This window comes from Tursiops truncatus, chromosome 9 (genome assembly GCF_011762595.2).
Source record: "Tursiops truncatus isolate mTurTru1 chromosome 9, mTurTru1.mat.Y, whole genome shotgun sequence".
Lineage (NCBI taxonomy): Eukaryota > Metazoa > Chordata > Mammalia > Artiodactyla > Delphinidae > Tursiops > Tursiops truncatus.
The window spans coordinates 98,654,013-98,679,764 of NC_047042.1; the positions used below are offsets into that span (position 1 = coordinate 98,654,013).

The following is a 25,752-nucleotide window of genomic DNA, read 5'->3' on the forward strand; positions in this document are numbered from 1 at the left end:
TCGCCACCCCTGCGGAAGGCAGGCCAGGCAGCCAGCCGGGGCTGGGCCAGGGGGATGGGCCAGAGATGGTGATGGGGCATCTCCCCTATCCCAGCCGGCAGCGCCTCGAGCTCACCCCTGGAAGCCCTGGAGGCCTGTCTGAGGGGCATCCCCCTGAGTGGGTCGTTACCTTCCCAGCCGCCAGCCAGCTCTTGGTCCCAGAGCCCCCAGCCAGGAGACCCTGGGTCTCAGAGGCCCGAGCTGCAGCGCCTCGGATCACACAGCAGAGGTAGACCACGTCATGGGCTCGGGGTGGGTTTGTCCCTGTGCACAGAACGGGGGATGCCAAGGACACCGTCAGGTCCGCCCTCCTCATCCCAGGCCTCAGGGGTGCAGCCCTTCTCCCCCAGCCCCCTCTCACGCCTACCCCCAAACAGCCCCTGCACTTGGTGGAAGCCAGTTAAACTCTTCTGCCCACTGTCTCCACTGAGAGGTTCACTTACCCTCTAGGCCCACGAGACCCGTGGTTGGGTTTATGTGGGTTGACGTGCTACAGGATTTTAATCAGCGCCACGAGTGCCCTCACCTAAGGGGAGATCCCAGTGGGAGAGGCGTTGGGGCCGGTCTGGGCGCCCGTCCACAGCCCAGGGCCCAGGAGACCTCTTCTCCTGTGGTTTTCCCATGACGCCAGCTGTGCTGTTTCCCGCAGAGGTGGTCTTGGGGCCTCTTCTGGCTCTGGGCCTGTGGGGCTGCATGAGAGACCCCTGCCCTCCCTGCAGGCTCCCAAGGCACCTCCGCCAGCTTCTCTTCGTCCAGCAGCATTGACGGGGACCTGGATTTCCAGAGCCCTGAGGGCAGCCAGGGGCATCGGCCTGGAAAAGGTGAGCTGGCCGGCCTGAGGCTGGGAGTGGATTCTGGGGAAGGACGGGAGGCACCCCCTGCCCACCGCCATGTGTCCGGCCCAAGCAAATCAGGCCATCGTGCCCGGTGCCGGCAGCAGAGCGGGGATGCCACGGCGGGAGCAGATGCAGGACCTGTTTTGGGGGGCGGGGGTCTCTTTTAGTGACTTGGCTCAGAAGGGGCAGGACGACAACTAAGATGTCTTAAAAAGTAAAAAGATCTCCTTTAACATCAAATTCTTCCTTATCCCAGCCACGAAGAAGTCAGTGTCTGTCATATTCACTGACTTTCCAACTTAAGGAAAAACGTCATGAGGTTTGTGTGAAACCACCTTAGAGGGTGTGTTTGGTGGCTGTGCGTCGGGGTACCTCCTCGTGGAGGCCGCCATATGAGCTGTCCCCTCTTTGGGACCTTGCAGGACTGGACCTTTTTCTCCACCTGAATAATCCCAGTGCTCTCTGCCTGCCTTGTCCATGGACACCCGGTCCCCGGGGCTCTCCTCTGTGTTTTGGCGTCACCCACTGTCAGTGGAAAGGCCTGGAGCTGCACCCAGGGCTCTGCGCCAGGCCAGCGGGGGCCATCGGGCCGGCCCGGGTCCTCCAGTGTCCCTGGGCCTGGGTCCCTGCACCTGCCGCGGGTTAGTCTCTTGTGGGGGGGAGGGCTTTTACCTCCCAACATGCAGCCGAAGTTTCTTTTTAATTTTTAGTTCTTAGTAGGTAATAGATCGTTCAGTCTTGCTTAAAAGCTGCGGAAGGTTGCGGAGGAAGGGTGGCGTCTGCCTCCCTCTGCTACCCTGTGTGGCTGAGCCACCCGCTGCCGTGACTTCCAGGGACGCTGCGTGTGGCCCCGCGTCCTGCGCGCAGCTTCTCCACCGTGCTTTCTGTCTTCATGCTTCCCTTTGGCGTCTTCCCACCTTTGGTCTTAGCATCCTCAGCGCTGTGCTGCCCCCTCCTCTCTTCCCCGCAGCTGCGCGGTGGGCTGCGGTCGGTACCAGGACATTCCTTCTCGAGCATCCTCTGTCAACAGACCTGGTTTTCTAAGTCACCCAAACGGCGGGCGATGTCACGCTGCCTTGTAGAAGCTTCCAGCCCAGCTCCCCAGCTCCCCGTGTTGCCCCAGAACTCAGCAGCGTCCGTGGAGAAAGCTGTGTGTGGGGTTCCTCTCGTGACTTTGCAATTCCAGCCTCACAGGGGCCTGAAGCTCTGGAAGTTTCTCTTTTCTCCTGCTCTGCCTGGCCCAGCATCGGCAAACGCCTTCAGGGAAGAGCATGGCTGAGGTGACAGCTGACCCAGGAAGGGCCTTTTCTAGAATTTCCGTCCAGGGAGTTCCCTGGTGGTCCGGTGGTTAGGACTCTGCGCTTCCACTGCCGGGGCGCGGGTTCAGTCAGTGGTCGGGGAACTAAGATCCCACGTGCCGCGTGGCACAGCCAAAAAAAAAGAAAAACAGTTTCAGTCCATCTAGTTCCTATCGTATCCACGGCTCTGTCACTAGAAATACGATTTTGGCAATTTAGTTTTTTCCCAAGTTGAAAGGCATTAGCGTTGCCTTTTTTTTTTTTTTTTTTTTGCGGTACGCGGGCCTCTCACTGTTGTGGCCTCTCCTGTTGCGGAGCACAGGCTCCGGACGCACAGGCTCAGCAGCCATGGCTCACGGGCCCAGCCGCTCCGTGGCCTGTGGGATCTTCCCGGACCGGGACACGAACCCGCGTTCCCTGCATCGGCAGGTGGACTCTCAACCACTGCGCCACCAGGGAAGCCCACGTTGCCCTTCTTGACCTGCTCCATCCTTGGCCTTTCCCTCTTTGAGTAGCGAAGGCAGCCTGACGATGTTCCAGCCTCAGGGCCCATCTCCCCCACCACAGCCCGCTGACCAGTGTCTGTGTAGGCGGCCGAGCTGGGGAGGCCTCTCCCAGGGCGACCGGGAGGCAGGAGTGATGGGTTTGGGGCCAGGTCCGCCCCCACCCCCGGGTGCCCTGAGCCGGCGTGACTGGCCTCGGGCCCTGCGCCGCCTCCAGTAGCTCCGGCTGCACCGGACACAGGGCACAGGCGAGGCTCCTGGGGTTCACAGGACCGAGCTCTGACCAGCCAAGACCGCGAGCGTTGGGTTTTCACAGGAAGCCGCGAGGGAAGCTCCCCGCTCCAGGGCCTGGAGAACTGCCTCAGAGAGATGCCTGCACCTGGGCCGCAGCCCACCTGGCCCTGCTCCTCGGCAGGGCACAGGGGGCCATGGAGGGTGGAGCCCAAGAACTGGACGGCGGGCATGGAAGGTAAAGCGCTGCCTGGCGTCTGAAGGATCTTGAGGCTTCTGGAAGGTTCCCCGGCAGCCTTCCAGAGCAGCTGGAGGCCAGCACCAGGGACCGCCCTGGGCGCTGCCTCCCCAGAAGCTGGTGGGCCCCCATCCCAGGCTGAGATGAGATGATGTCCTGGAAACGGCCTGGGCAGAGGCTTGGCGGCGGTGAGGCGGGACGGGACACCCAGCCCCACCGCTGCTCCAAATCCGGGCCTGGGCCGGGGCCTGGGCCGCAGAGTGTCTGTGTCCTGGCTGTCGGCCCCACGTGCCTTGGCGTCCAGCACGGCCGCTGAGCTGTGGGGCTGCTGGGAGTCTGGGTAGCTGGGTCGGGGCATAAGGAGATCCTGGGGGATTCGGGAAGCTCCCGGGAACGTCTGCGGGGCTGTTGTATGACGCGCTCCAGGAGCTTGTGAGCCCGAGAATCCAACGTGACAGAAGTTGTTCTCTGTCCAGTGACTTCCTGGCCTCGGTGCCAACACGGGGCCCCCGGGCTGACAGGCCTCTTGGCTTCTCATTGAAACAGGACTGAGGGATGAGGCCTGTGAGCCAGCCCACCTGGGACAGCGAGGGGGTGACGTGCCCACCAGGAGCCTCCGCCTGGCCAGCCCACAGGCACTTGCCCCTGGCACCATCCCTGCCTGCCACCAGCAAGGTCCCAAGGACCCCGGGGCCGCCAGGCCAGGACCGTGGAGGTGGCTCCCAGATGGTGAGCTGCCTCTGCCCCGGGACTTGCTGGCGTGTCTTCCCTCCCGGTAACGGTGTTTGATGAGGGAACAGATTTCCCCTTCCCTCTGTACTCCTCTGTTCCTTCCTTATCTCACCCATTCGGGACTGCCAGCTGGAGTGTGCATACATTTCCCAAAGACTGCTGGCTGGGGCAGCAGTCTTTGGCTGGGGCACCCCGAGGTGTGCTGAAAAGAAGTGGGGAGAGCACTGCTTTTATCCAGAAGTTGCGTTTCTCTGGGGGAAAGACTGGTGGTTTCCTCTGTTGTACTAGTTGCCTGGGGGTGGAGGCGTGTGTCCTGCTGCTGCAGCGTAGCTGAACTCACAGCAGAATTCCTTCCTAGACTTGTTGAGGTGGGCTGGTAGGGTCTGACTCACTTGAATAAGTACAGTATTTCTAATACTCCCACCAGGCAAGAAAGAGCTGGTTTGGAGGGCCTCCTGTGGGCATAACTGAATCTCTTCTCAGGCTGCAGGTCCTGAGTGAATGCAAGTAGGGGGTGCTGCCTAGCTTATAAGACCCAAATCCTGGCTGGAACCAGACTGCTAATGGCTTCCAGGGTCTTGAGACTTCTGGAAGGGTCCCCGGCAGCCTTTCCAGAGTGACTGGGGACCGGGCCAGGCTCTGGCTTTGCATCTGTCCACTCCCCATGGCCAGAGAGGACGCTGTTCAGGGTCCACCAGAGCTTGTATGGGGCTGAGCTGAAAAGGGACCAGCTCCACGAGCCCGCCCGTTTAGGCAGAGGGCCCTCCTGCCCGGCATTGGGCTGATGGACAGAGGGCTTCTTTACTGCCGTTTGCCCAGGGCCAGCCACCAAGCCCTCCCCACTCCACTGCCTGGAGAACTCTCTGAAGGGGATTTTGCCCGGGGGGCCCCTGCGCTTCGCCTGCCTGGCTGACCCTGTCCCGGGCCCCAGCCCCAGCCCCAGCTCCAGCTCCAGCAGCTCAGAAGGAGAAGACCCAAGGCTGGAGCCTGAGCTCTGGCAGCCCCTCCTGCAGGGTGAGCTTGTTGGGGAGAGGAGAGCCGGCAGCCCCGCCCCAGGGTGCAGGCACCGCCCTGACCCCGGCTTTGTCTGTGACAGAGAGGGACCGCCTTCCCAGCTGCAAGGGCCTTGGCCCTCCTTCCCCACGCCCTGGCGGCCCTCGCGCTGGCAGCAGCCCTGGTGAAGGCCGGAGAAGAGGCGAGACCGGGGACCACCGTGGTCTCAGTGCAGGTGAGCCTGGGGTCTCCCGAGAAGGGGGCATGTCCCCCAGAAGGGCCAAGGGTCCAGAGACTGGGTTCTCTGAGTCCCACCCATCACTTTGCCTGACTCTTGCCAGAAAGTTCTCTACTTTTGTCACGCTTGAGTTCCCCATAGGATGAGCCGTGTCCAAGAGAGAAAGCGGGGACATTGAGGCACTTGGGGCCCCAGGAGTGTTAAATGAGTGTGTTTAATTGGAAAGTCCGACAGTAAACTCGATATATATATATATATATATTTATATGTGTATATACTATCTGCATATTAGACACACTTAATAACATGTACGTGTATATACTGTTGTGTCGGTCCCAGCATATCGATAGTGAAGCGCTCAGCTAGGAACACCTGGGGCCCTCACCCCAGCTCGTGTTACTCGTAGCGGGCCAGCCCCACACACTGGAGCCCCGCTGGAGCCAGCGTCGTGTGCTGTAGGACGCACTTGGGCAGAAACCGTCAGGGAACAGGGAGGCACAGGATGTATTACTTGCAGGTCGTGGAGGTTACGTGGCACGCCCACCGGCAAGGTGCGGGGGAGAGGGCGTGCGCAGCCCTGACTGTGTTTTTATTAGGGTGGAGGGTAGGGTGTCTAGGGTTTGGCAGGTTCACTCTTTATTGGCTTATTTAAAGCATAAGCGTGGAATTGGGGCCCAAGAAGGGAGAAGTAGGGTCACTCAAGTGGTCACTGATCTAGGTCACCCAGGTCTGGGGGCTGCCTGCTTCCTTACCTGGTTGTGTTGCCAGTAGCTTTGGCGGTAAACAGAAACAGTGTCACAAGTGAGATCCCTCCACTCGGGGAAACGAAGCGGTCGTCCCGTCAGGAAAGCTGGAAACGGCTGCCTGCTACTCCAGGCCTCCGCAGTTCTCAGTCGGAGCCTGACCCAGTGTTCGCTCCCAGCAGGAAAAGCAGAAGAGAAGGTGGGAGGCCGGTCCCATCCGCCCCGGAGAGAAGTGTGCTTGGAGAGCCTGGGCCCGCCTGGCCCCCTGGGCAGCGCCGGAGGAGGTAGGGATGGGTGGGGTGCAGGGTCGGGGAAGGGCCCCCCCCCCCGCACTCAGGCCGGTGGCTCCGCACCGCTTGGCCTCTGCGCAAGCCCCGGCTGTACCCACATTCCTCACTGGCTGTGGGCCTGTCGGGAAACAGCAGAGGGGGCCAGGCGTGGACCCACAGGGCCTCCATCAGGTCTCCAGAGGGGCCTCACTGGGGGTGGGAACTGCAGGCATGGCGCTCTCCAGCCCCCACCTACTGGGAGAGCCAGAGGCATCATGCCGAAGCCGCAGAGGACTCCGGAAATAATCTGGGCCACCCTCGTCCTGTGTGCCCTGGTGCCCAGAGATGGGCATCCTGACGAGCCGAGTATATCCCTCTTGCGTCTCGTTTAACCTGTATTTGAAAGTTGAAAGTTCGGTTGTTTTGGGTTTTTTTTTAGGTCGTGTCCAAATACCCCCGGTCAGAGTGGCTCTGGGAAGACGATGTGTATCCACACCCCAGGTGCTCTGTGCTCTTCCTGCGGGGGCAGCTGTGGACCCTGCCTCTCAGCTGGAGAAAAGGTCGGGGTCTGGGCCCTGCCAGCCTCCTGGGTCAGCCTGTGGGCCCCTGTCCTGGAATCCGACGGCTGGTGAAGAGTCCAGGGGCCTGGGGCCCGGAGACGGAAGCCCAGGTGTTACAGGTGAGCTGGTGGCTCCCCCGCCCCCTCAAGTATCGGGAGCCCTGCAAGCACGGGGCCGGCGGGGCCTCAGCGTCTGCACGGCCACCCACCCTCTTTCCCCGCTGCTTAGCTCACTGTGGTGGGGTGGGCCAGCCAGACCCCCGGGCTCACAGCCTGGGAAAGGCGTTTTCATAACAGCCTTCCAGGCTCGTCTGGGTCACAGGCAGGAAGAGTCTCACGTTGAACTCACTTCGGCTTGCTTATTTCATTTCAGGGTTTTCCTCCAGGACTAGTGGGCTGTTTCATAAGAGCGTGCAGACCCTTTTTAGAGGCAAAACAGACATTGAGACTTTCCCCAGAATAGGTGCGTCCAGGATCAAAGTTCGGGGTCTGAGGTGGCTTTAGAGGACAGAGCGGGGAACAGGCGCAGTAGTGAGCGGCCCGGCGGGGGCGTCCCCAGAGATGTGGCTCTGCGTCACCCAACCCCGAGGAAGCTCTTCCCTACACCACGTCAGAGACCCGCCTCGGGAGGGCGGGGCTCGGCCCCTGGTCCGCTCTGGGCCGTGCACCCAGATCCTCACACTTGAAGCCTGCGGTGGGGGGGCTCCGTCGTGTTGTGGGCTTGGCGCCCCTGCAGGTGCAGCTGCTCTGTCGGGAGCGCTGAGCTGGCCTGAGGCCGGCAGCCCCGCTGCTGCGCGACGGGTAGAAGGGCACGTAGGACAGCAGCACTATCACGGGCCCTTAGCCGAGGTCCTTCCTGAAGCACGTGGCCGGGCATCGTTTGGGTCCTTGGGCTCCAGTCTCCGCTTTTTCTGTTTGAAGCTCTGGGGTCCTGAGAAGCGCAGGCCAGAGCCGGGCTGGGGACTCAGACGTGGCCGGAGAGCAGGTCTGTCCTGCAGCTCCGGGTGGTAACGGGGCTTCTTTATGGGTGGAGTGCCTCGGGTGGAGACCAGTTCCAAGGGAACTTAGGGTGAAGGAGGAGGTGATTTTTTTTTTTTTAAAGTAACTTAAGAATTAAAGTCCTATGTCTGTAACTTCTGAAGAGGGAGGGTAAAGGTCAGGAGGGCTTGGGGACGCTTGTGGTTTACTGGTGACCAGTAGCATTGGGTGCTGATACAGCTCCCTCGTCACCCCACTAGCAACACCTGGGACCCAGGCTGGACTGGCCCTCCTGGGCCCTCTCCAGATGCTGCCCACGGTCTTGGCCTCATGCCGTCTGTGGCTTCTCCAGGCCCTGCCCACTGACTCCCAAGGGCAGAGTTACTCGGGACATCAGTAGGGCCCAAAGGTGGCATAGAGAACCCACCTTTTCCTAGAAGATGGGAAGGCCACTGTCCTAAGCGAGCTTGGTTACCATGGAGACCCGGTCTGTGATTTATCCTGCCCGTGACTCTGGGGAACAGCCATCCATAATTCCCCAGCCTGAGTCACTAGGATCCTACCCGTCTGAAGCCCGGCCTTAGCTGAAGGGACGGACCCTGGGGGGAGAGAAGGTCCTGAGCCTTCAAGGACCCTCACCCGCATACCGCTCTGGTTTCAGCCGGGACCCACCCGAGGCCCCTTCCCGGAGATCCGCCTGGGCCTCCCCCCGGAGCCGCCATCCCTGGGGCTTTGCTGCGCGCCTCCCCGCGGCCACCGTGCCCCTGCGCGAGTTCCTTGCAGCACGAGCTCCGCGGCCTCGGTGCCGCCCTCTCGGAGAAGCTGGATCGGCTGGCTGGGACCCTGGCCGGCCTGGCTCAGGAAGTGGCCGCCGTGAGAACCCAGGTGGATCGGCTGGGGCGGCGCCCGTGGGGCCCGGGGACGAAGGGCCTCCTCTGGGGCCCTCGCTGGACCGGTGGCCCTGCTCACAGACACCCGCCCTACTGGAGGCACAAGGGCCCCCGCAGGCCGAGACCGAAGATCTTGCGGGGCCAGGCGGAAGGCTGCAGGGCCGGCGACTCCTCAGGCCTGGCCAGCGGGAGGCCCCGCCTGGTGCCTCAGCTGCCCCCGGACGTGCCCCTGGCAGAGGCTTCTGGGCCCAGCTCCGGCCCTCTCTCCTCGGCATGCGGCAGCCCCGCTGTGCTGACCGCTTGTCACCCCCTCGGACTCCCGGAGAGCCCCTGGAGCCCCCCACCCCCTTTGCTGCCTGCTGCCCCACCCCTCCAGGTGGCCGCCAGTGCAGGAGCAGAGCCTCGGGCTGCAGCAGCGGCACCGCCCAGGACCCTAAAGTGGCCCAAGGATCCAAGCAGCCTGTTGGCGGGGCTCCAGAGAGCCCTTGAGGGGGAGCTGTGGGGTGGGGAGCACAGGGACCCCGGGTGGGGGCCCCCTAGCCGCCGTCTTAATGGGCTGCATCCTTCCGAGGATGCCCCACCCCTGGCCTCTTCTGGAGGCCGGCCTCCGCCCTCGGCCCCCTGCAGCAGAACTTTCCCCGTGTCTGGACTGTGAGGGGGCCAGGGGTCTGTCCTTGGCCTGACCGCCCCGGACTTCAGGATGCCTGTTGCTCAGGGAGGTGCGTTCCCCAGCCACGCCTCTGGCTTTCTTGACTCAGGTTCGTTTAGATGTCGCTTCCCTTCCTGCCCTTCGCGCTGGAACTGCCAGCGCCGGCAGGGGGTGGTATGCGTACACGTGTGCGCACACCACGTTGCCGGGGCGCTGCGAGCCACTGCAGGGGCGCCACGCAGGAGAGCACCTCTTCCCGCCTGCTGTCCTGACCTCAGCGCTGAGAAGCCATGGCTGTCCTCTTCCTGGCAGATGGGGGCTTAGCTTTCATTTGGGGCAGAACTCCACCCCCTGGTCTAAGCTGGATATACCTGTGGTGGATTCTAAAATTACCGACCCTGGTTGCTGAGGAAAAGGCCCATGGCTCCTGCGGAAAGGAGTCCAGAGGGGCCACCCCAGCGCATGGCTGTTGGGTTGTCACCAGCGCTGGGGACAAGCCTGCCCTCCCAGAGCCCCCAGAGAATCAGCAACCCCCCTACCCCGCCCCCCAAGCCCCCTCCGCGGCTGGGGGAGGAATTCGCACACGACTCCCTGGGAAAGAGCAGGGGGCTTGTCTTCCTGGGGCCGCAGTAACAGTACCACAGGCCGGGCGCCCTAAACAACACACACTTACATCCCCGCGGTTCTGGAGGCCAGATGTCCAAGGTCGAGGAGTTGACTCCTTCTGAGGCTGTTCGAGGCCCCTCTCCGTGGCCGGTCGCTGACCGTCCTCATGTTCGCAGTGTGCTCTCCCTGAGCTCATGCCTCAAATGTCCCTTTCGTCTGAGGACACCATCCTCATGCCCTCACTAACATGATTACTTCTGTAAAGACCTTGCCTCCAGCTAAGATCGCGTTCGGTGGTACTGGGGGTAGGACTCCAATGTACGATCCGCGGGAGTCGTGCACACTCCAACCCCTAACACACGTGAGGGACTGAGCTAAACTTGGGTTCCTCGTGGGGGAAGAAAGCATGAGCGGGGTCACTAGCTCTGCTTTCCCGGCGGCCACCAGCCTGCCCTGGGCCCCGCCCCTCAGGTGGCACTCGGTGTAGCACGGGGAATGGCCTGCCTGTCGTCTGCCGCATTTCCCTCCCAAGCGTCAGATCTTTTCTCCCGATCTTTCCCCGCCTGAGTCCTTACTTGATCTGAGGAATCCTCGGGATGGTTGTGCACACATGTTATCCGGGAAGGCCCTGTGGCGTGGTTAGCTGTGCTGTCAGGAAACCCGGGTGCGGCGCTGAGGCCCAGGCCGACTCGGGGCCAGAGCGGCTGTAGCCACGATGGGTGCTGAAGGGGGGCTTGTGGCTGCTGTGCCCAGTGCGCCCCTAAAATCAGGGTCTTTGGGGACGCACGCCGGGCCTGGCCTGTGCTCCCTGCTGCCTCTGTGGAGGGAGCAGGCCACTCATGCCGACGGCAGTAGCCTGCAGACAGACCATGGGAAGGGGGTGTTAGAGCATTTCCAGGTCTAGAGTAAGTCCCAAGGTGACTGTCTCAGAAGCTAGTGTTCGTCAGATCATGTAAGTAGGATGTTTAAGAGACAGTCTTCACGGTTAGCCATACTTTTTTTTTTTTTTTTTTGCGGTACGCGGGCCTCTCACCGCTGTGGCCTCTCCCGTTGCGGAGCACAGGCTCCGGATGCGCAGGCCCAGCGGCCATGGCTCACAGGCCCAGCCGCCCCGCGGCACGTGGGATCTTCCCGGACCGGGGCACGAACCCGTGTCCCCTGCATGGGCAGGCGGACTCCCAACCACTGTGCCACCAGGGAAGCCTCCGGTTAGCCATACTCGATGGAGCATAAGGAACAGAAAAGTTCTAGGCTTTCCACTCAGGAAAATGAGTCCAGCTCGTTCCCAGGCTGTGCAGGAGCGACGCTGGGCCCGTTTCAGAGCCAGTAGTAAGGGTCTGACGGCCTGGCGGGGAGAGGGGTCGGTGCTGCGGGCGAGGGGCCCCGGCCTCGCGGAGGAGGCCTCCGCCCATCCGCCTGCCCATCACCCTGGGCGGCCTCCCCTCTGCGCGCCCTTCTCAGCCGGGGGGGGGGGGGTGGGGGGGACGGGGTGACGTTTGAAGGCTCGGTTTTGTGGGCTTTACAAGTCAGCTTGCACGTCAACGCGTGAGGTAGCACGCGGGCCCAGAGGCCAGGAGGAGCGGTTGCTCCGGGCTGCGCGGGCCTCCTGCTGGCGCTGGCGGGGAGCACGCACGGCGTCGGCTGCGGCCCAGGCCGGGGGCTCCGGGTCCACCTGGACCCTGTAGGAAAGTGCAAGTCCTTTCTCAAGAATGTAGAAAACGAGTAATAAAATAAAGGGTGAGACACTCCTTGGTCTGCAGCCACATTCGTCCCCCAGGTCCACTGCCTGCCACGTGGACAAAACCCTTTATTAACTGAAAAGGCTTCTAGAATCTCTGATTTGGTGAGCAATCTGTGTGCAGTGTAGGAGTTTGATCCTGTGTCCATCTCCAACTACTTCGTGAGGAAATGGGGTCACTCTGGTGGGAGAAACCGAGGGGCCTTTGGAACTCAGGAATTCCCGGGGTCTGGAGATGGGGGCAGAGAACCTTTGCTCCCACGGAGCTCCCTCTGATCAGGGTCCCCGGCGGCCCACCTGCCCCGCCAGCCCGAGGCCGCTGTGAGGCAGGAAGGTGGGAAGGTCCCGCCTCAGCCTGTCGGCATCGGAGCGGGCCCCACACAGTCCAGCAGAAGGGGGGCCGCCGTGGAGGTGAAGGGGTGCGGGGGCCACAGTCCTTGCCTGAGACGCCCCACAACATCACCGCTCTCTGCTGAAGGAGCTCGGCGCATGGGCAGACCAGGCTTGCTCTAGACCTTGTGTCCTTGTGTTTTAGATGTGGCCTCTGTAAACAGCCTACGGTTGGATTTTGTCCTTTAATCCAGCCTGACAAATTTGGTCCTTTACTCAGAGCCCTTAATCCATTTATGTGCAAAACGATTGCTAATACATTGAGATTTGAATATAGCATCTTATTTTGTGCTTACGTTTGTCTCACTCGGTGGTGGGGGGTTCCCGTCTTTCCTGCCACCTTTTGTGCTGACAGTGTTGTGGGTGTTGTTATCAGTCATTCCATTTTCCCCTCAACCAGCCTCAACATTTAAAGAAATAAAAGGGAAGACATCCAAATTTACAGCTGTATTTGGGAAGTTTTAGCGTAGTTTTTTTAAGAAATGGATAGGACATATCAGGAAGGATATGGAAGATTTGAACGAGCCAATTAACAAAATTGGCTCGATTGATGAATCTAGAACACGGCACCACAGAACTACAGAATATTCATTCTTTTCAAGCATACACAGAACATTTACAAAAACTGACCCTGTACTAAGCCCTAAGTGTAAACAAATTTGAAAGTATTCAAATTACACTGAATATGCTTCCTGACCATACTTTAGCTTTTAAGCTAGAAGCAAATAACAAGAAATGAGAAATTCATATACATATATATATATAAATAAAATAAGAACTGTGCTCCTAAGTAACCTGTGTGTCAATGAAGAAATCATAAGGAATATTTCGAACTGCACTATAAGAAAGTACGGCATATCAAAACTTGTAGGATACAGCTGAATCAGTACTGAGAAATGGGTGAGCGTGCAAAAAAAAGAAAGGCTGAGAATTTACAAGGAGGTACAAATAGGACAGCAAAAGCCCCCGAAACATTAAGGCATGTAAACATAAGAGTAGAAATTACTGAAATAGCATACGCATAACAGATACAATCAAGAAAGCCAAAAATTGTGTTTTTCACAAACCTAACAAACTTGACCAGTTCGTGGTGTGATTCGTCACTGAAAAAAGAAGCCGGTGACACCCCTTCAGATGCTGCTACAGACCGTATGAAGATAAAAAGATACTTCAAACTTCGCCAAAAATTTGAAAACTCAGACAACTCCCACAAGAATACAACTTAACGAAACAGACTCAAGAAGAAATAGAAAACCTGACTAGTCCCATGACATTGGAAAAATTGCATCGGTGGTCAAACATCTTCCCACAAAAGTACAGACCTGGAAGTCTTCTCTGATAAATTCTACCTCATTTAAGGAGAAGGTAATTTCACTAATACACAAAGTATTCCAAAGAACAGAAAAATATAGAATACTCTGACTCACTTGTGAGACTAGCATAACCCTGAAAGCAAAACCTGAGAAGGACAGTACAAGAGAAGAAAGTCACAGGCTCATCTCCCAAAGTGTTCAAAGAAGCAAAAATCTTAAAGTATTGCCAAACAATGCAGCAGTTTATAAAAAGAAAAAAACATCATGACTGAGTTGGTTTTATTGCAGAGATTCAGATGGTTTTAACATTTGGAAATCACTAGTGGTAACACGCCATCGTAATAAAGGAGAAAGGTCATCTCAGTAGCTGCATAAAGATCATCTGATAAGAGCCAACATCCATAAATGCTCTAAGTAAACTGGGATGAGAAAGGACATCGCTTAATTTGATAAAGATTATCTACCAAAAAAAAAAAGTCTTACGGTAAACGTAATACTTAATGATGACCTATTGAACAAGTAAAGGAGGCTGCCTTTCACACTGTAATTCAGCGCTGCAGTGGATGTCCCAGACAGAACAGTGAGCAAGGAGGATGCAGGTTTGATGATCAGAAAAGGAACACAGGAGTCATTACTCACAGGTGATATGACTATATATATAGACAGTTGAAAACGTCTATAGATAACCTAGTAATGGGAGAGTTTATAAATGGCTAAAGGCCAATGTACCAGAGTAAGCAGTATTTGCATATACCAACAACGGCAGTTAGAAAAAAAATTGGGGGAGACTTCCCTGGTGGCACAGTGGATAAGACTCTGGGCTTCCAATGCAGGGGGCCCAGGTTCGATCCCTGGTCAGTGAACTAGATCCTACATGCTGCAACTAAGGAGCCCATGTGCTGCAACTAAAACCCGGTGTAACCAAATAAATACATAAATATTTTTTTTAAAAAGAAAACATTTTTATAGTAACAAAAATTCAAGTATCTAGGAACAAATCCAACAAAGATTTATATGAAGAAAACCATTGAGTACTTTTTATGAGTTCCTTCATTCCTCATTCCTCACAACAGTTTAGGTAGCTGTAAATACTATCATTATCTTTTTTTAAAAAATAAATTTATTTTATTTATTTATTTTTGGCTGCGTTGGGTCTTCGTTGCTGCGCGTGGGCTTTCTCTAGTTGCGGCGAGCGGGGGCTACTCTTTGTTGCGGTGTGCAGACTCCTCACTGCAGTGGCTTCTCTTGTTGCGGAGCACGGGCTCTAGGCACGCGGGCTCAGTAGTTGTGGCTCGCGGGCTCTAGAGCGCGGGCTCAGTAGTTGTGGCGCATGGGCTCAGCTGCTCCGCGGCATGTGGGATCTTCCCGGACCAGGGCTCGAACCCGTGTCCCCTGCACTGGCAGGTGGATTCTTAACCATTGCGCCGCCAGGGAAGCCCCCATTATTTCATTCTTATTTTACAAATGAGAAAACTTGCTCGAGGTCACACAGCCACTAGGGGACTGAGCTGTGCTGGAAGCTTGGGTAATCTGGCTTCAGAGCAAAGTGAGATCCTAAAACATGCAGAGCAAGAGCACAGTGAAAGCTGCACCTTCAAGTCTGAGGCAATTCAGGGAGGAAGAAAAAAGATTATCTTTAAAACTACTAACCGGAAACATTTATTTGTGCGTTATTTGTTGAATGCTCCCCACCCCCAAATCTAAGCTCTATGAACGAGGGCGGAGACATGTTGTATTTCTGCACCCACACTGGGTCAGGGACATAGTAGGGGTTCAATAAACATGTATTGAATATCTGAACAACGCTTTTATTTGGATTTGAGACACCAGAGAGTGAGGGTATTGGAATGAATTCATTGAAATTTTCCGAGAGTTTATAGAACCCTTGGATTCTAATTGAAACCGTGAGCTAATACCATTGACACCTGGGGTTCAGCGCTGTGTTTCTGCTTCCCCCCCCCCCCCCCCCCCCCCCCCCGTTAAGAGGCTGGTCACACATTATTACAGGAAAGAAGTTAGAAACATTCTATCCTAGTCCTGGAGCATCTGTGTCCACTTGGCTCAGACACTCCCTCCTCTCCACTCCCAATGTTGTAAATGCTTCTGGCTTGGTGGTGAGCTGGTCTTTAAGGTGACGAAGGACAAGACCCTAGAGAAGCAGACCTGGGCACACACTGGGGTCAGGTCGGGGCCCACTTGCACAGATTCTATTGGTCTGGAGTGAGGCCCGGCCCTGTGTCACCTATATATTGACTTTCAGGTGGTTGTGAGCAGAAAAGGAGGCTCTTCTTAGCCTGGGACGCCTCTCACCATCCATCACATTGCACAGAGACCACTTTCTCTGTCAAACCGAGGCAGAGTGGCTGCATTTCTGAATTCCAGTTAAGGAGGCAATTGCTGGGCTTCAGTTCCAGGGCCTCGGCGCCACCTGCAGGGCAGGACAAGCAATTACAGATCAAAGCTGCAACCCGTGTGGTCCGAGGACTGAAAGGAAGGCTGAGAAGCCACGAATAGGCCCCTTTTATTCCTAAACAACTGGAAGGACCCTCAAAGCTTCCACTGTGCAGCACCTGAGGTCATCCTGTGTGGGCGTCCTGGATGTGGGGTGAGCCCATATCTTGCTGTCGCCAGGTTTCTCTCCCTAAAGCAGAGCTTGCTGGGGGTGGGGAGTGGGGTCAGCATCCTTCAGAGACTCCCCGTGGGCGGCAGAATCAGGTCCCTCAGCTTACCCCGGCGTCCAGAGCCTTCCACGGGCTGGCCTCGACTTAGCTGAACAATCTTATCACGCACTGACTTCTCTCATAGAACTTACACTTCAGCCCGGCTCCTCACGCATACCTGAGCCCAAACATTCACTTCCTTGCTGTTCCCCCCGCCAGAAATACCCTTTCTCAGTTTTCACATTTTATTGGGCAAAGTCCATTCTATTAGCAAAGCCCAAAGTTGGTACCTCCACCACGTTTCCTGCAGCCAGAAGTGAGTCTATCCTAAGTGTTTCCATGTGACTATGTGGGTTGTTTCACATTAGAGTTCTAATCACTGGACAATATTTCATGCAGCTGAGGCACCATCGTTTATTTGGACGTATTTTCACTGTTCGGTGTTTGGCTTGCAGTGCCCACGGCTTTTCTCCTGTTTTGAAATCCCCTAAAATAGGATCACTGAATATGTATTTTAAGGCTCTGGACAGGGAAAGGCAAATGGTTTCTGAAAGACATTTAGCATTAACAATACATATCTGTATCAATTTTACAAATATATATCATGTAGTGGAATTGATATGCTTCCGTTTAATTTGAAACCTACAGAAAATGTGAGAGAATGGTGCTACAGACAGCCAGGCACGCGTCCCCTAGGATTCACCAGGTGTTAATATTTAGCCGTAGTTGCTTTACCTCTCGCTCGCCATATGTATAGACATGTTTTCTTTTTTGCTGAACCATTTGTAAGTATACTGCAGACATCATGGCACTCCTCTCTGAAATAGTTCATCATATATATCCTAAGAGCAGTCTCCTACATAATCATACTACTACAGCCCCCAAGAAATTTAACTTTGACATAATAATATCATTGCATAATGCAGTCTACATTCAAATTTCCCCAATTGTCCCAATAATGATTTACAATTTATTTTTGTCCAAGATTCAACTAAATGTTATGCGTTGCATTTGGCTGACACATCTCTCATCTCCTTTAATCTAGAACCGCCCCTACCCTTTTTTCTTCCATGACATTGACAATTCTTTTTTTTTAATGAATGTACTTGATTTACAATGTTGTGTTAATTTCAGATGTACAGCAAAGTGATTCAGTTTTGTGTGTATATATGTATATATATATATACATTATATATATATATATTTTCAGATTCTTTTCCATTATAGGTTGTCACAAGATATTGAATATAGTTTCCTGTGCTATGCAGTAGGTCCTTGTTGTTTATCTGTTTTATATATAGTAGTGTGTATCTGCTTATCCCAAACTCCTAATTTATCCCTCTCCCACCACTTCCCCTTTGGTAAGATTTCTATCTCTGTGAGTCTGTTTCTGTTTTGCAAATAAGTTCATTTGTATCATTTTTTTTTTAGATACCACAGATAAGTGATATCATATGGTATTTGTCTTTCTCTCTCTGACTTCTCTTAGTATGATAATCTCTAGCTCCATCCATCTTGCTGCAAATGGTATCATTTCATTCTTTTTTATGGCTGAGTAATATTCCATTGTGTATATATACCCCATCTTCTTTATCCATTCATCTGTTGATGGACATTTCGGTTGCTTCCATGTCTTGGCTATTGTAAATAGTGCTGCTATGAACATAGGGAGTGCATGTATCTTTTTGAATTAGAGTTTTCTCCAGATATATGCCCAGGAGCAGGATTGCTGGATCCTATGGTAACTCTATTTTTAGTTTTTTAAGGACACTGACAGTTTTAACATGTCAGAGCGGTTGTCCTGTACAACACCCCATTGTCTGGTTTGGACTCATTGTTTCTTATGACTGGATTCAGGTTCAAGGCTCTCATCAAGACTAGGGGATGCTGAGCGCCTCTCACTGCTTCACTGCGTCAGGCAGTTCAGGGTCCCCAGGTCCAGGGAAAACATGAGGGAAGGAGAGGCGTCTGCCAGGAACTATGATTTCCAGCCTGCACAGCGCACCTCTCTCATGGCTGACGGGACGTGGGACGTCGAGTCTCCTCCCTGACCCTGGGGAAAGGGATGGAAATCCAAGCAGAGGGGCCGGTGAGGATTCCATAGCCTTTGTCCAAGTCCCTGCCCCCAGGAAGGGAGAGAGGGGACAGCCTGGGGAGAGGGGCCTCAAGCGGCCCCAGGGGTGAGGTGGCCATGGACCACGGCGGAGTTGGCGATGGCTTGGCTACTGGTCCTCATGCTGCTGACCCCACCGGGCCCCGTCAGCATCCTCAGCTGTGTGGGGTGAGCTGGGCGAGCGGCAGCCTCTGTGTCCACAGCCAGCGCAGTGGCAGGAAGGGAGCCTCAGCCACCCCCTCCGGCGCTCTCCCACGTGCAAGTCAGGTGACCTACTGTTTACCCACGGCTGACACTTGGTGAGCTCGTCCCTCAGCGCCCACGTGGTGCCCAGCACAGGCAAAGTGCCCGGGGCTTGTTAGGTGTGACCACTCAGAGGGCCTCCCCTTGACACTGGAAAAGGGAAATTTTAGACAAAATGAAAGAAATCTCCCTGCAGTGGAAGGTGGGGTTTAGACTCTAATGTTCTCTGCTATCTTAGACATCCTGAAGCTAATGCTGTCAGACCTGACTGCCCCTCAGGGCAATGTGGGCGGCTGTCCTGCACCCACTTCCGGGACGCTCTGGCACCGCCACTGAGCCGGTGTCCGGCCCCGGGTCTGCGAGGTTGGACCCCTCATCTCCTCGGGCCCCGCTGCTCGCTCATCCTCACACAGGAGGCCCCGGTCTCCGAGGTGGACAGACGAGCCCGACTGCAGACTGATTACGTGACGTGCGCTTGATGAAAAGCAGCTCTGTTGTGGGGATGAGACTTCATGCTATCAGCGCTATGAGAGAGGGCTGAGCCGGGGAGAGAGAGAGGTGGAGAGACGCCTACACCAAGAGGGACATCGCAGTGTCAGAGTACTTAGACGGTACATGAACTTGGACCTTGGACGGTGTGACCTACAGTCAGTGCCCCTCACGTGAGCTACATCCCCCAAACCTACACATATTTCTAACAGGCGACTTTTCTCCTAAAATCCATCCCATTCTCTTTACCCTCTCATTACCACGGTTCTTCACTTGGGACCTTGCCACTTTTGCTGTGACTGCTGTTTATAGAGCCGTCCCGGTACATGGAGGAGAATATTCTGGAACACTCATGCAGGAGGCTTTCCCTCCACTCCGCTGAGCAATCGCGAAGGTGACGCCTGTGAGCTAGTGTTTAAGACAAACAAAAATGACCTGATGCTGATGTTCACCTACAAAAAAACTAAACAGGGCTTCTCTGGTGGCGCAGTGGTTGAGAGTCCTCCTGCCAATGCAGGGGACATGGGTTCATGCCCCAGTCCAGGAAGATCCCACATGCCGCGGAGCGGCTGGGCCCGTGAGCCATGGCCGCTGAGCCTGTGCGTCCGGAGCCTGTGCGTCCGGAGCCTGTGCTCCGCAACGGGAGAGGCCGCGTCAGTGAGAGGCCTGCGTACCTCAAAAAAAAAAAAAAAAAAAAAAGGTGTAAAGAAGAAAATAAAAATACCCCACAATAGCTCACGTTATTAAGTGCTAGTAGATGTGCCCGTCACCACAACAAACTTTACCTAATTTAATCCTCCAATCACCCCGCGCTGAGGAGGGGACTGAGGCTCAGAGAGTGAAAGGCTTGCCTGCAGTCACACAGCGAGTAAAAGTGGTGGATTCAGAATAAAAACCTACCTCCGCCGGGTTTCCAGCCAGAACGTCTCACCTGCTATGCCAGGGCCCTCGGCTTTTGTATGTTTGAGGCACACTTTCAGACGGAATTCTGACACCCACTTGAAGGGATTTTAAGGTCTGAAACAACGTTACACAAGTCTGGGGAAAAACGCATAATCCCAATGACATTTTACCAAAGTCTCCAAGAGTCCATAAAAGGATTCAGCTGTAACGCGATTTACTTGGTGGCCTTGTCTTTGTGTGTTGCTGTTGAAATATAATGATTCCTCGCTGAGCCCACATTCTAATTTAGACCCTGTATTCTCTAGGAATGTGTCTTTGGCGCTGGCCTGACCTTCGTCCGCAGCATTTACTTGTCACTCGCCCCAGCTCTTTTCCATCACCAACCCAGTGCCCCGCTCCCTTTCCCCTACTGACCAGTTAATCCAGCTTTCCACACAGAAGGTGCCTATTGCGGTGCCTTCTCTCAGCTTAGGAGCTCTCAGCCATCCCTAACCTCCCCTTGCTGGTCTGCGAATTGCTCCCCCTCAACATGCTCTCTCCCTTCCCCAAAGAAGGAGCCGCAGAATCCTAAGAAGATGAATGTACCCTAAGCCACTCCCACTTGCTCAGGCCTTGGGCATCTGCTGACTGACTCGGCCCTCCCACCCCCCTCCGGGCTCCCGGGGGCCCTTCCTACCCCCATCAGCATCAATAAAAGCTCCTGTCAAAAAAAAAAAAAAAAAAAAAAAAAAAAAAAAAGCTCCTGTCTCCGATGGGGAAAAAGAAGAGCAATGCTGGTTACCACTCGCTGAGCACTTACTATGTGCCGCTTACAGCCGTGACGCTCTGTAAGAACCGCGGTTGGAAAGATCAGAAAATAGTCCTTCCCTGGGTGAGTTTTATGCAGTAAGATTCAATGTGTCTTTCAGTAACGTGAGCTAATTTTAGACCCAGAATTCGCCAGGCCCTGTGCTCCATCATGTCATTATTCTACACTAGTTCATTTCGTCCAGTGAAGTGTCACTTCATCCTCATCGTGCCGAGGGGAAATGGACGCTTAGAACAGTGAGTCACCTGCTCCGCCGTGTGAGCGAAAGGGCCGCGCTGGTGCCAGACAAGTTCCCCGCGGGGTCCTCTCTTCCCAGTCGTACTGGAGGTACATTGAATCCCATCCACGTAAGAGTGCAGAGTCCTCTTGTCACGCTCCTGCCAGGGGCTTCCTCTTCCTTCACGGGCCCCACTCCAGGGAACGTGTTCCTCCTCTTCCATTTCTTGCTCGATGCTGCTGGAGCCCAGTCCATCAGAACTCACCTTTCCAAGTCTAGAGGGAAGGCTGCCTCACCAGCACGGGTCTCCCACGTTTGCCTGGAAACGGCTCCAGGTGGTCCAGGAAGAGTTGCATCCCTAGCGGCAGGCGTTGGCCCCGGGGCCTCAGTTATCACTTCTGCCCCTGTGGCGTCATGGCTGGTTTGGTCTGGAGGATGGTTCTGGAAAACAGGCTGATGAAGACGACCTTGAAGGGCCACTGCTCCCACCTTCTTTTCCTTTAGCGGTCAGGAATGCAACGATGCTCGGCATAGTGGCGTCACCGGGGATGGTTACCACCTGGATGTCGGGCAAGGTGAGTTGTTAATAACCTTGACCCCAGCTGGAAACTTGCAAGTGTCAGACTCTGACAGCCCCTTGGAGGCCTGCACTGAACTGGGCTCCCTTTGAGCAGGGGTCTTAGGCCCTTCCACTGCTGATTCACCTGGAGGAATGGGGAGGGGCAAGTCTCCATCTTCTGAGAATCAGTGGTTAAGCAAAGAAGGAGTGGATGTTTTCACGGATCTGGGCTTTTCTCTTCCGCTGAACACCACAAGAATGGACTCTCTGGACCACAGTTCCGGCTCCCACCGCTGATGGAGGGGGCGCTGGGCTCCAGCCTCCTTCAGCCTGTGGGGAAAAGCCAGGGGCCAGGAGAGCCATTCTTTCAACGGGAAACCAGGTCAGCTGGGTCCTCTGGTGGTGGGAGAAGAATAAGGGATTCCAGGAAGGGAAGGCGCTCTGGGCAAGGGGCTGGAGGACCTACGTCATGTTTTTAATACTGTTTGTGTAAGTCAAGGGTAGAATGTCAGGAATCTTGTGATTGCAAGGTCGGAAGCCCAACTCAACTAACCAAGATGTAAAGGGAAATGTATTGACTCATTGAATTCCCGGGAAAGGGTGTCAGATGGGTCCTTCTGGAGGCAGGTAGAGGGAGGGGGTAAGAGATATATTGGGAGGTAATTCCTGTGAAAGATTAAAAAAGGGAGAAAACAGTCTTAGGCACAATGTGGATCTGACACCTCAGAAAGGAAAGTTGGGAGGAAGCAGAATCATGCAGGTGGGACTTCAAACCGCGAGGCAGAGTCTCGGCTGACCCACAGGGCGCTGCGGAGCAGAGATCCACGGTGGGCAGGGATAGCCAGGCCTGAGTTCCCAGCCGCACTCCGGGTTGGCTAGGGACTTCCTGGGGAGGGCTTGGTCTCGGCTCACAAGCTGAGGTGGACTCTGCAGGCCGACCGTGCCCCACTCACCCACAGCGGAATGGAGTTGGTTCGGAAGGGAAACCCAAGCGGCGCATCTCCGTGGCTGCCTCTGAAAGCCAGGAATGCCATTTGGCCTCGGGAATGTCAAGAATCTATGGTTCATCTGATGCCAAGACTCTCTCCGTCTCTCACCCCTGCTTTTCTCTGTGGTCAGCTCCATTCGCCTTCCCCGAAGACTAGCCTCGTCCGCATGATAAGAAATACGGCCTACAAAAGATTCCGACTTTGACAAGTACGGCCTTCGCTCCCCGGGAGGGTCTGACTCACACAGTCTCTGATGCAAAGCTCAGTGCCCTGCAAAGGGCCCCAGCTGGCCCAGCCGCTGTTGGGTTCTCACCTGGACAACTGGCAAGTAGGGAGGGCAGGACCTTGCGAGCACGTGGCAGCCTCACCCGGCCACGTCGGTGAAGCAGGAAGAATAAGGGGGAAGCTTTTCCCAGAAGGACAGCTGTGCCGGATGAAGAAGAACCAGACGTCTATCCCGAGCAGCCTGCACATCTATCTGGCCTCCACTTCCCCCGCCTCCGCCTTACCTTCGCACCCTCTCAACCTACTTTCCGCCCCACCACTCTGCCGAAGCAGCTTTCTAAGTAACCGCCAACGATTTCAGAGTTGACCAGCCTGATGGTCCTGGAGGAACTGTCAGTATAAGAGTTGGCACGGGGCTGGATCTGGTCGCAGTGCCCCCGCGGCAGACGCCTCTTGGGCTTGTCTGTCCAGCCTGGGGGCTCACGGCCACCCCTCTCCCTGGGAATTTCCATCTCTGCCATAAACAGGGCAGAGCACAGCACTCGTACTACAACCAGGTGACCTCAGCCTCCTGGTCACGGCTGACCAAACCTGGCTAAACTTACCTTGAGCTTAGACCGTCCAATGTTCTCCTCTGGGAATTTGGAACTGAGAAAGTCGGTCGGTCATTTGACTGACGGTGACAGTGGGAACTTGGAGATGCAGAGGCTGAGGAGAGGCCGCTTTCACAGGCCACGTGAATAAAGCATCAGGAAAGCTGGAGCAGGAGAGGAGGGGCCAGGCCGACAGCCGGCACCAACCACCAGACTTGCGAACGGGGCCAGCTGGGACCGTCCAGGCCCTGTTGAGCCCCAAAGCCACAAGACGGCAGTGGCATGAAGGACCCCAGGTGGGGCGGCCCAAAACCTCTTCTCGGGGCCGCGCCCAAGTTGCTAACCCGCAGAACTGTGAGCACGTGAGCGGTGCTTGTTTTCAGTATCCAGGTGAAGGTCGCGCAGGAGTGGAACCTGGTCCAGTGGAGAAGGCGGGTCTGACAGGATGGGTTTGAATGGGACGATGGAAGAAAAAATAAAGTCGCTTCTTGCTTGCCAGCCACGCAGTGCGGCTCATTTAATGAACCAGTTACATCTGCAAAAGGCAGTCCCCACGGTGACACTGGATAGGTCCTCGATTTTTCCCAGGAATTCTCAAGTACCTACTTGACTTCAGATAGTCAGTTCGAGTTTTGGGGCATCTCCCCTGTCCCGCTCAGCAATGGTTCCCCAAACAACCACTTTCACAGAGCCGTTGAAAGTTCGGAAGATTGCTCTCTAAACCCTGACGGGTGGTGGCTAGCACTGGCCCCAGGAGGAGAGGAAGAGCCTGTGACCTTGACTGGGAATAGAAGTGGGGGTGAGGGGTGAGGACGGCTGCTTTGTTTCCTTCCTGAAACAAAGCACAACAAAGCCAGATGAGGCAGGGGTGTGCAGGCAGCTGCAGCGAAATGAAAAGCCCCGGTCAGACTGTTCACGGGGAGGGGGTACGCCATGGGCAGGGAGGCACTGGGCTTCCTGGTTCCCGCCCAGCTAGGCCCTCCCGGGGGTGAACTCCAGCCCCCAGGCCCAGCCAGGCTGGGGGGCTTCCGTCTGGGCCCAGAGGTGAAGGTGTGTGGGTCCTTTGGCTAATTATGATTCTTGATCTGGTCCGAGCCCTTCAGCTCACTTAGCTGTGGGTTTGACTACCCGACCCTCCCAAGCCTGCTGAACAGGAAGGGGGTTGCAGAGCCCGGGTGTTTCCTCCGGCCCCATCGCAGTTTCCAAATTGCCTTTAGGCTCCTCCTGTGGCCGGGGCAGCCTAGGCAGAAGATCACACGGAGAGCGTGTCAGCAGGGCGTGCCCTGGCCAGACCGAGGATTCTGTCTTCCCTTCTCTCCCACCCTCAGTCCCGGGCTGGGGGCCTCTCTCCCTTTCCAGGCCTCTGTTCTTTCATGTGCAGGATGAGGGGTTAAAATTTCAGAGCTTCAGAGACTCTGAAGGCCACGGGTGGGCTTGGAGTCGGGATGGAGCGGTCCACGTGCCCTCTGAAATTATACGCAAACTGTCGTTTCTCTGCACGTTTTTCTGGGGAGCGTTTCAAACGTCTTACCAACCTGCTTGGTGGTCCACAGAAGTTTAGGGACCGCCGGTCTAGGAAATTCCCAGGCCCCTCCAACACCAATGTTCTTGCTTTCCCTTCGCATCCGCTCCCCCAAGTGAGGCTCTTGCCTCTTCTGGGTCTGTGTGTTTGTCTTCTCATCTGGTAACGTAGGTATAGGTGTATCTGGAGGAAACACAAATAAAGACCATATGTTACATCTGGCTGTTAAAACAGGGGAGACGTAAAGTATGTGAGATATACCTGACATCTAACTCTGAGAGTTGCACCTGAGCAGTCCATTCGGCCGTAAGCATTCTGGCGGGGGGGGGGAGGGGGCGGGAATGGGGGTGGGGGGAGGGGAGGGATAGATCGCTGAATTTTATTCTCTCCAGGATTTATGCTTCGGCCATTACCGTGACTTAGCCCGAAGCTATGACTCTGAAAAGGTGGATTCTAGGCGCCACGGCTCTCAGGAGGGGAGAGATGGGTGGGCTCCTCTTCCAGCTACACAGTTCAACTAGCACCCAGGGAACTGGGTCCTAAGAGTCCACACGGTAAACAAGACGCCGGACCTGGAGCTGCCCGCAGTCTGCCTGGGGAGACGAGGCCCTCACATCCCTGAGAGCTCAACTGTTCTAAACCTCAATTTCCTTACCTGTGAAATGAGGATAACCCAAGGGCACTTTGGAGAATTAACTAAGAGCCTAGGTCACGCTAAGCGCCCAGTAAGTTTTAGGTATTTGGAAACACAATGCTGCAGATAGCATCAGATGCGGCCTTGAGTACCTAAAGGAGGAGATGCCTGAGGCCGGGCCCTCGGGAAAGACCACCACCCCACCCGAGGAGGGGGTCTCCATCTGGGCTTGAAGAAGAGGTAGGATTTAAAAGGGAAGTGGAACCTACATGGGAAAAGAATCTAAAAGATTGGATATACACATGTGTAAAACTCATTCACTTTGCTGTACAGCAAAAGGTAACACAACATTGTAAATCAACTATACTCCAATAAAAATAAAAAATAAAATAAAATTGAAGTATAGTTGATTTACAATGTTGTGTTCATTTCTGCTGTACATATAAATAAGTAAATAAATACCTTTTTAAAAGATAAATAAATAAAAGGGAAGTTGAGCTGGGTGGGCTCATGATGGGGAAACCAAGGGAGGCAAAGAGGGGAGGTGGGACAGG

At 55.3% G+C, this 25,752-nt stretch overlaps 1 protein-coding gene across 16 annotated transcripts in view; it reads left to right on the top strand.

Moving 5' to 3' along the window:
- KRBA1 (KRAB-A domain containing 1) overlaps window positions 1-24,837 on the top strand; it is a 38,311-nt gene extending 13,474 nt beyond the window's left edge. For 4 of the 16 annotated variants that reach the window (XM_073810045.1, XM_073810046.1, XM_033863434.2 and 1 more), the window contains 10 exons: window positions 95-268; window positions 759-860; window positions 2,993-3,145; window positions 3,692-3,874; window positions 4,697-4,891; window positions 4,974-5,105; window positions 6,031-6,135; window positions 6,560-6,799; window positions 7,053-7,142; window positions 8,319-14,379. In XM_073810045.1, coding sequence (XP_073666146.1) covers window positions 95-268; window positions 759-860; window positions 2,993-3,145; window positions 3,692-3,874; window positions 4,697-4,891; window positions 4,974-5,105; window positions 6,031-6,135; window positions 6,560-6,799; window positions 7,053-7,142; window positions 8,319-9,202 — 2,258 coding nt within the window. In that variant the 3' untranslated portion in view covers window positions 9,203-14,379. The other 12 variants (XM_033863440.2, XM_033863432.2, XM_073810049.1 and 9 more) reach the window with 12 other exon arrangements.
- Window positions 24,838-25,752: the final 915 nt, after the last annotated feature.